The 8,574-nt window shown below is 47.2% G+C and overlaps 1 protein-coding gene across 1 annotated transcript in view; it reads right to left on the bottom strand.

Moving 5' to 3' along the window:
* Nucleotides 1-286: 286 nt before the first annotated feature.
* Nucleotides 287-8,574, bottom strand: part of CSMD2 (CUB and Sushi multiple domains 2) — a 671,930-nt gene continuing 663,642 nt past the window's right edge. Inside the window, exons 68-71 of the mRNA XM_058303940.2 lie at nucleotides 7,651-7,738; nucleotides 6,061-6,199; nucleotides 5,635-5,846; nucleotides 287-2,719 (exon numbers count right to left, since the gene is read on the bottom strand). Of these exons, the coding sequence (XP_058159923.1) occupies nucleotides 5,687-5,846; nucleotides 6,061-6,199; nucleotides 7,651-7,738 (387 nt within the window). The 3' untranslated portion in view covers nucleotides 287-2,719; nucleotides 5,635-5,686. The remainder of the gene's footprint in view (nucleotides 2,720-5,634; nucleotides 5,847-6,060; nucleotides 6,200-7,650; nucleotides 7,739-8,574) is intronic.

Below are 8,574 nucleotides of genomic sequence, written 5' to 3'. Positions count from 1 at the left end.
GGAGAGAGAGATCGTCATGTGATAGGAGGCAGAGCAGCAAGCCAAGCAACCCAGAGGACTGCAGCAAGCCAGCACCAGAGCTCTTCAGACTTCAGGGAGAAGGCACGGTCTGGCTGATGCCTTGATTTTGAATCTCTAGCTTTCCAAACCACCAGCCAACAAATTCCTCTTGTTAAGCCTACCCATTGTGTGGTATTTTTCATAGAAGTCTGACAAACCATCTCCTCTTCCGCAACAAACACTTGCTCCCAACTATGAAAAAGGCCATAAAATGTAAGAAAACCAATGCAAAAATTTATATTTTATTTGAATTCAAAAAATTTAAAATTGCTTTCAAATTCAGGAAAGTACCATAATGCAGGACCCCAGGGGGAAGCCTCATATACAGAGACAGATAAATTAAATGTATATACTGCAGACAAGCCAAGATGTGTAGATTACATATTTACAGCACTTGATGTTTTCTGAAAACCATATTTATACATTTTATTACATTTACAAAAAAAGGCTTCCACTATCCTTTACCTACAACAATGGAAAAAAATTTACACCTTTTTTCTTTCTTTTTTGGTACTGTACAAACTTTGTATAATAAAAATATATCTCTGTACAAAAGTTTTTTTTTTTTTTTTTTACTTCTTTTTCCCTCATGGAATGGTGATGGTATACGGTGGGAATGGTGGGAATGGGAAGGGCCTAGTCTGTCCTGCTCCCTTCCAAGCCCCTGGAGGTGGAGAGGAAATGCCAGAGGTGAGAAAGGGTGGTGCACAGCAGAACTGGTGCCCCATGAGCATGTGCTCCTTGGGCATCTCATGGAACTTCACAAGGAGACACAGGGCAGGGAGGCACAGGCTGGAGGAGGAGTCCACGGTAATTCTGAGAGGAGTGTAAGGAGTTGGGAAGGACCAGCCAAAGAGCTTTCTGCACTAGTCTCCAGGGTCAGAAAAAGATGAAAGTGTGAGTGTGTGTGTGGCTGCACTGGCCCTCTTCTGGAAGCCCCCAGGGATGCTGTGGCCTAGAGAGGGTGTGGGCAGGGGTGGGCTCCTATCACTGCCAGTCCCATGGTATCTGCTGAAAATTGATACCTCTCACTTTAGCCAAACGTAACATTGGTCAGATCTTTACATTTTCTCATACCCAGAATTTGCTTAAGAACAAGATGTCCCTGCCACTCCACTCTTGCACATTTCTTATTATGTCAGTATGTGACATGTCACACATGCACAGGTGCTTAAGCCCATGGGGACTGTCCCGAGGACAGAGAAAGAGATGTTTCAGTGATACATAACACCATACTTTAATTCCTAAATTCATTAACTTCCCAACAATACTTTTACTGAGTTCATTGATGACCCAAGCACAATGAAACTGTCAAAATAAGTCAATCCTGCTTGCAAGGTGCTGTCAGTAGCGTGACCTTTATTCCCTTCATTCTTTTGATTCAGGAGCTCCCAGGTCTTTGCCTGCTGTGATCAGGGACTGCTGGGCACCAGGGGGCCAGGGCTACCTGCAAAGGGCCTGAGGTATTGGTTCTGCTTCTGCCAGGAGGAAAGAGCAGTACCCAGACAGGATACACAGGTCTCCTGCCAGACCTAGCCACAGTGTTTCTGTAGAGCTTCACCTAACTCCCTCCTGTCTTTGGTGCCGTTTCTAGATTTGGGCTTCTGGCAGCTGGTATAGTGGACGTTGGAGTCCAACAGTTAGGGGTTTGTATCCTGAATCCACACTTATTAGCTGTGTGGCCTAAGTCTTTTCACCTTCTGAGCTTCTGTTTTCTCATCTATGAAGTAGGAATAATAATTCCTACCTTTTGGGGTTGCTTTAAGGATTAGAAAATTATCTAAAATGTAGAAAACAGATAATAACCTCAATACAGAGTAGCCACTATTGTTGGATCCTGGGGCAGGCTTTTTCTCCTATCCCTTTTTGCTCCTCCCCACTGTCTCCAGACTTGGTATCTGTCTGGGCCACAATACTTGTTTTCTCTTGTGTCTGTTGATGGCCCCACTTGACCTTGGGCTCATGGCCAGATTCTTGCCCTGCCCTGCCCTGCCTTGCCCTTCTTTTCCAGTGCTGACCCAGAGTAACTTTTTAACTCAATGGGTTTGGGTCTCAAAATTGTTTGAAAAATAAATAAAGCAACTGATTTCCAAACTATTTCTTGAGATTCTTTTCTGTCCTTAGGAGGTATTCCTTGCTGTCAATTTGCAGATGGGACTGCCCATCTGATTCTGTGTACTGATCACCATGGGATACAGCACCCTGATACAGTCACTTGTGTCCTCACATGGGGACACATAGGGCATGTTAGTTTCAATGCGGATAGTGGGTTCCCTCTTCAGCTCTTCTCTCTGTTTGCAGAAAACAGGGCGTGGAAACCTTTTCACACACATTTCTCTTTTTTAAAGCTTCTACAGTCTCTTCCAAAGGGCTTAAATGAAGGGAAGTGCATGTTTGTGTATGCACAGGCTTCTGCACACACACACACATCTACAAGTGGCTTTGCGTTTTAAATCCATCAACTTCCTTCCTCTATCTGCAGCTCCTCATCCTTCCTTGCCCAAAGTCAGAGCACAGTGGGAGCCTCTCCAGGGTGGCAGGCGCAGATGGCAGTAGGGCGAGACCCAGGTCCCAGTGGTAGCAGACACAGGTGGAGAGACGGACGAAGATGGGCACTGGGCACTGTGCTCAGGGGAGCTCATTTCCTGCCCCCGGAGAACTGGGGACAAAGAGATTACACTAGAGTTTGTAAAGTGGGTGGGTGGGGGATAGGATGGGGCAGAGCAGGGCAAGAGAAAAGAGGTGACACAAAGAAGAAATAAAGGGCAAAGAATTAAGGCAAGTTAGATGCCTTCATCCTTATCTTGGCTTTTTAACCTTTCCACACTGCGAATGGACTGTAGGTAGAGAACACACATAGCAGAACATAGATTTTTCTAATGTAGACTCTTGCCCTCGCAGGGCTGACTTATCCATTATGCAGGGTGCCTAGGGCTCACAATATTTTTGAAGCCCACGATAATGTTTTAATTTTAGTTTCTTTTAAAATCAGAAGAAATATAGGAATATAATAATAATGGGTATACAATAATGAATCCGACCTGGATTATATTTGTAGTCATACCAACACAGCTGTAAAACATACTTTTTTGTTTTTTAGGTACCAGGGCTGGGGTTTGAACCCTGGACCTCATATGTGGGAAGCTGGCACTCAACCACAGAGCTACACCAGCTCCTGTGAGTTGGTGTTTTTGGTTGTTTGCTTTTGTTTTCAGGAGGTACTGGGGATTGAACCCAGGGCTTCGTACATGGGAAATAGGCACTCAACTACTTTAGCTACATCCACTCCCCAAATATACTTTATATATATATATACACTTTATATATATATATATATAAATGGAGGAAAGGATCCACAAAGGCAAAAGTGCCTAGGACCCACAAAAATCATAATTCGGCCCTGCCCTTTCACCCACTTACTTATTGACCCAAGTCTCAATTACTTTCCTATGTAGGGAGACATTGGTTTTGACTTCATTCATGCTTATTAGGCATTATTTGAATTTATCACTGAGTCACTCATTTTAAATGTTTGCTTTTCTGTTTAGGCTGGCTCTTTATGAATCCCCAACCTGAGCCAAGAGGTGCTTTCTCTGTGCTCCAGGTCTGGGCAGGGTGAGGCGGTCAGAGCAGCTTTGCTGGAGAGCTGTGGGCTGGGCAGCAAGTTCTGAGGCCCTGGCTGGTGGTTAGGGGACAATGCTGAAGGATGCCTAGGCTTGGAGCCACCAGCTCTCAAGATGCCCCAGAGGTGGAAGCACCTGGCCTCTCAGGTGCCTGAACCCAGCAGACCCCAAGGTGAGCAGCTTGGCAGGTGATGGAAACTTCTTGTTTCTTTCTCATATTGTTCAATAATTCATGTAGTGACTTGAAGTTCAGATTCATTACTGATCACCTTTAAGCCCTGATTTATGTCATCAGAGGGGATTTTTGTTAGAGTGCTGAACATGAGAAAGAGTAAAGATTGAGCATGAAGAAGAAACCTCAGGAGTAATTTTGGCACGTTAAAAATGAGCTCACTGGAATATTATCTCCCCCTTCTTTATTTTTTTTTGGGAATCATAAAAGGCTGGAGATAAACTTCAATAAATTAATTGTTTGTATTCAATAGTTGCCCTTATATATTCTGAAAATAATTTTGTTCTCTTTATGTATAAATTATCTTAATACTTAAAATTTGAAGCTGAGATTTATGGCATAGAAATGATCGGGAGAGAAAAAGTGGATCCCAATGGGGAGGAAAGAATTGGAGGCAGTGTAGTAAAGTGTTTAAAAGCACAGGCTTTGGAGTCCTGGCTGTATCACTCACTAGCTGCATGGAACTGTAAAAATCCTCCTAGAGTTGTTGTGAAGATATAGGGAATAATGCACGTCACATTCCAGGCACAGTCTGCAGTTGGAGACTGATAATTACTCACGTTATTCTTCTAACTCCCTTGGCATTTATAGTCCCTACCATCTCTGTCAGCTCAACCCTCACCAACCTGTTCCCTCCCAACTGCCATATGTGCCTGCCCAGGAATGAAAGCCGCCCATGCAGCTATAGACGGGAGCATGAGAAGCGAGAGCTTCATTACGCTTCCGGGTTGACTGATGATCCATTTCACCGATTTTACCCTTGCTCTGTTGAAATCCCCACTTTTCTTGACCTGTGACTTTTGTCCCTAGAGCCCTCAAGCTCTGGCAAGGGCTCTCTAAGGTGGGAGGAGGTATGTGAGAGAGGCTTGCTGCCTACCCCCAGCAAATGGGGCTTGGGGGGAAAGGTACAGTTCTCCTAGGGGGGGGGGGTGCAACTCCCACAGGTTCCCAGCTCCCAAAGGATGAAGGTATCTTGCAAAATTCCCTCATCAAGGGAGAAGAGAGAGGAGCAGGCAACATCTTTAGATTTGCCAGTGGGCCCATCAGAGAGAGAGAGAGAATATCTATGTGTTGCAGTGTGCACTTGTGAACCTCCACGTGTGCTTGCGTCCACCCCTGCCCATGTTGGGGAGGGGTCCCTTCCCTCAGACCCACTAGCAGGGACTGTGGCAGCCTGTCTATTATGTTCTACTTGGATATTCTGCCAAGCCCAATGGCTAACCTGCCAGGGTTTGGATTCTGACGCTACTCCGTTTTAGCTGTGTGATCTTGGGCAAGTTAATTTATTTCTGTGTCTGCCAAGCCCAATGGCAACCTGCCAGGGTTTGGATTCTGATGCTACTCCATATTAGCTGTGTGATCTTGGGCAAGTTAATTTATTTCTGTGTGACTCCGTTTTTGTAATGGGGAATAGTATAGTATCTACCTCCCAGGTGTTGTAGAGATTCAATTAGATCTGTAAAGTGCTTAGAACAGACCCTGGCACATCATGGGTGCTTAATCAATGTTAGCTGCTTTTGGAGCTTGCCCAGAGGGCTTGCTCAGTGCCTGGCACACAGTGCGCTCACACGCACAGTTCTTGTCTTAAGGGAGGTGTCTGTACGGTGCGCATCTCTGTAAGCTAGAGCCTCTGGGCCTCTATGGGTACATGTCAGTGCCTGTCCAAGACTGTGGGTACTCTCCCCTGGGGATCCGTCTAGCCCCCCACACCCCCCTCACCAGCTGCCGGGGCGGGGCTCTCGGCGGGCAGCGGTGGCGCCAGGCCTGGGGGCTATACTGCTGTGCACACGGTGCTGACGGTGAACTCGGCCTCGGCGGCCATGATGTCTGTGGGCTGGATGCTGCGGTCATACATGGGGTTCTCAAACGTGGCCCGGACGCTCGTGTTCTCGTGGCCAGCGTAGCCGTTGAACGGAACTTTGGGTCTTCTCCTGGGAAGAAGAGGGAGAGGGTGACCAAGATGGAAAAGAAGGGTACAACACACAGATAAAAAAGACAGAAGGGGGGCCAGAGAGGTGATTTCTCCTCTCAGAAGGTCTGAGCTCTCCCAAGCCAAGAAGGCTCTGGGCAGGTGTGGGGTGGGGACAGGGCATGGGCCCGTCGCCTCAACCTCTCCAGCCTCCCTGCCTCCTTTCCTCACCATACCTGTGCTTGTAGAGATAGAGCACAAAGCCTGCGATGATGAGGGCGATGAAAGGCACCAGGATGGCGGCTGCCACGGAGCTGCTGTTGGAAGCAAAGTGGCGGCCGATGGACTCGGGGTCTGACTCCAACAGCCTGAGGTCTGTAAAGTCCCAAACCATAAAACTCAAGTCACAGAGAGAGTCTGAAGGCTGACAGTCGCTGTCGCCCTTCCCACTCCCGCCAGTTCGAGGGGCCTTGGTGCCCAGGGCCCACCCGCTCCCGCCCTCCACACATTCAGACATTCCCCTGGAGGGAGAAGCCTCCTGCTGGTCAGACTGTGTCCAGCACACTGCTCAGATCAGAGAAGAACCTGAAACCATGTCTCAGAAGGGAATCCTAAAAGGGTGGAGACCTTTAGAAGTTTCTGAACTTCTTTTGGCCAAAGAAGCTTTTTATAGATGAAAACTTATAAGGAAGTGAAAATATAAAAGTTAAAAGCAGAACTGGTCTGGATGGAGAGGGAGTGGGGACCCTGACGCTTCTCCTTCTGTCGCCCACCCCTGCCCATGAGTGGGAGGGCTCAGCAGAACACAGACAAGGCTGCCCCTGCCGAGTGCCCACCTAACTGAGGGTCCTACAGGAGGACAGGCCTGCCCAGGAAACAATGACTCAGGTGGGGAGTCAGAATAAGAACCCTCATTTTCTGATTGTGGGGCCTGGGAACTGTCTTCAAGTATTTGAAGGGCTGCTGTATGGACGAGAGAGCAATCTTATTCCATGCATCTCAAGAGGGCAGAGCTAGAAGCAAATTAGTGGGAGAAGCAATATAGAGTTCAGCAACAGGGAGGCAGATTTCTGCTCAATACAAGGAAATGGTTTCTGAAGGTCAGAGCTGTGAGAAAATGCAATGGACTGCTGTGGCAGACAGGGCCCTTGGGGATGGAGGTGTCAGTGCCGGGGCACTGAGCTGTCTCTCCTTCTAAAGCTTCTGAAAAACCAGGAACCTCTCCTTTATTAGAGTCTCAGGGTTGGCACCCAGAGGTTCTGGGTTCAAGGAAATCTTTGAGGCCAGAGGCTTGATGTTGGTGACCCACAGGTTGCAAGGAAAAGATGCCAAGGAAGAACATGGAAGGGAAACCATTTTAAGCCTCAATTTCCTTATCTGTAAAATAAGGACACAATACCAATCTTCTAGGACTGCTGAGGAGGAAATGGACATTGCAAGTGAAGGCAGCCCTGAGAACCCCAAGTTTGAAGGCTTAAAGATGTCACTGCACCTTGAGGCAGTGATGCCTGAGGGCTGGCCAGGTCAGATTGCCAAGGACTGTAGCTCAGACTCAATGTCCTTTAAGGTGGGGGATCTTAATATCCGAGCTGTGAACTGTTTTGCAAAGTATGAGTGTTTGTGTACAGGCGCTGTTTTTGAGAGAGATTGCCTAGCTTTTATCAGAACTTCAAAAGCATCTCCAACCCCAAAAAGGGCAAGAATCCCTATCTTAGAATCCCGATCTTAGACTGTTGACGTACACCAGTCCTCCTCCTCATTCCAACACACCCAATTTCTCCCCCAAACCCATGAGCTCACACTTCCAAGGGACAAATGTTAGTTACCAAGTCTTTGAAAACCGAACTGCCCAAAGCCTTGGCCTTTGACGGAGCCCTGGTAGATGAAGGTGCCTCCAGAGGACTCTGAGGAGACCTGTGATGGGGGAGAGGCGAGAACAAGATGGGAGGTGGGTTGGAAGGAGTGAGAACTCTTGCAGGCCAGACCAGGAAGGAGACACATTCACAGGTACAGAGCTGGCATCACACCCACTTACAGCTCCCACACACAGACATTGGACTCTCTACCCACATCCAGGCAAGGGCAGAGCCTGATTGAGGAGCAGAAGTGAGGGTGGGGCAGGGGCACCAACTACATATGTTAGGTAGGGAGAAATTTTTACTTTCTACTGGACGAATCTCTTAATGTGTCTGTCTCAGTTTCTTATTTGTAAGACAGGAATAATAACTGTACTTAGGTTAGAGGGCTGCTGTGAGGATTCAATGATTTAATATAGATAAAGTACTTAGACACTTAATAGACCTTATGTGTTAGTGTCACAGAACACTAGAACCAGGATTAAAAAGTATCTAGTGTTTAAAGTATTTTGGAGAGTTCATTACAGTTCCAATAGCTATTAATTTTTTTGGGGGGGAAGGAAGGGTATTTGGAGTATAACTCTCCTGTACTCCCTGCTGGTATTTTTTCTCCATGATGTTCACATAACAGACCCAGACACTCAAACATGTTGCTCATGGACCCCTCAGCTGAGGGTACACTTTGAGGAGGTTTGGGCTACTGGTATACCTTCCAGCTGATGCTCCATTCTCAGGTGGAGCCCTCTATCTATTGGGCTTTAGGTTGATCTTCCTACCTACTTCCCCAAGTATGCCCTGGTGGCCCATGGAAGGGAATTCCAATGGTTGGCTGTTGTCTGAGGAAGTTGCTCTGGTTGTTCCTGACCCTCCAGAGCACCATTCTCATCTTGCCCC

The sequence above is a fragment of the Dasypus novemcinctus genome, chromosome 9 (assembly GCF_030445035.2).
Source record: "Dasypus novemcinctus isolate mDasNov1 chromosome 9, mDasNov1.1.hap2, whole genome shotgun sequence".
Taxonomy (NCBI): Eukaryota; Metazoa; Chordata; class Mammalia; order Cingulata; family Dasypodidae; genus Dasypus; species Dasypus novemcinctus.
Note: the sequence above shows the minus strand (reverse complement) of the source record. Positions and strands in the feature narration are given on the sequence as shown.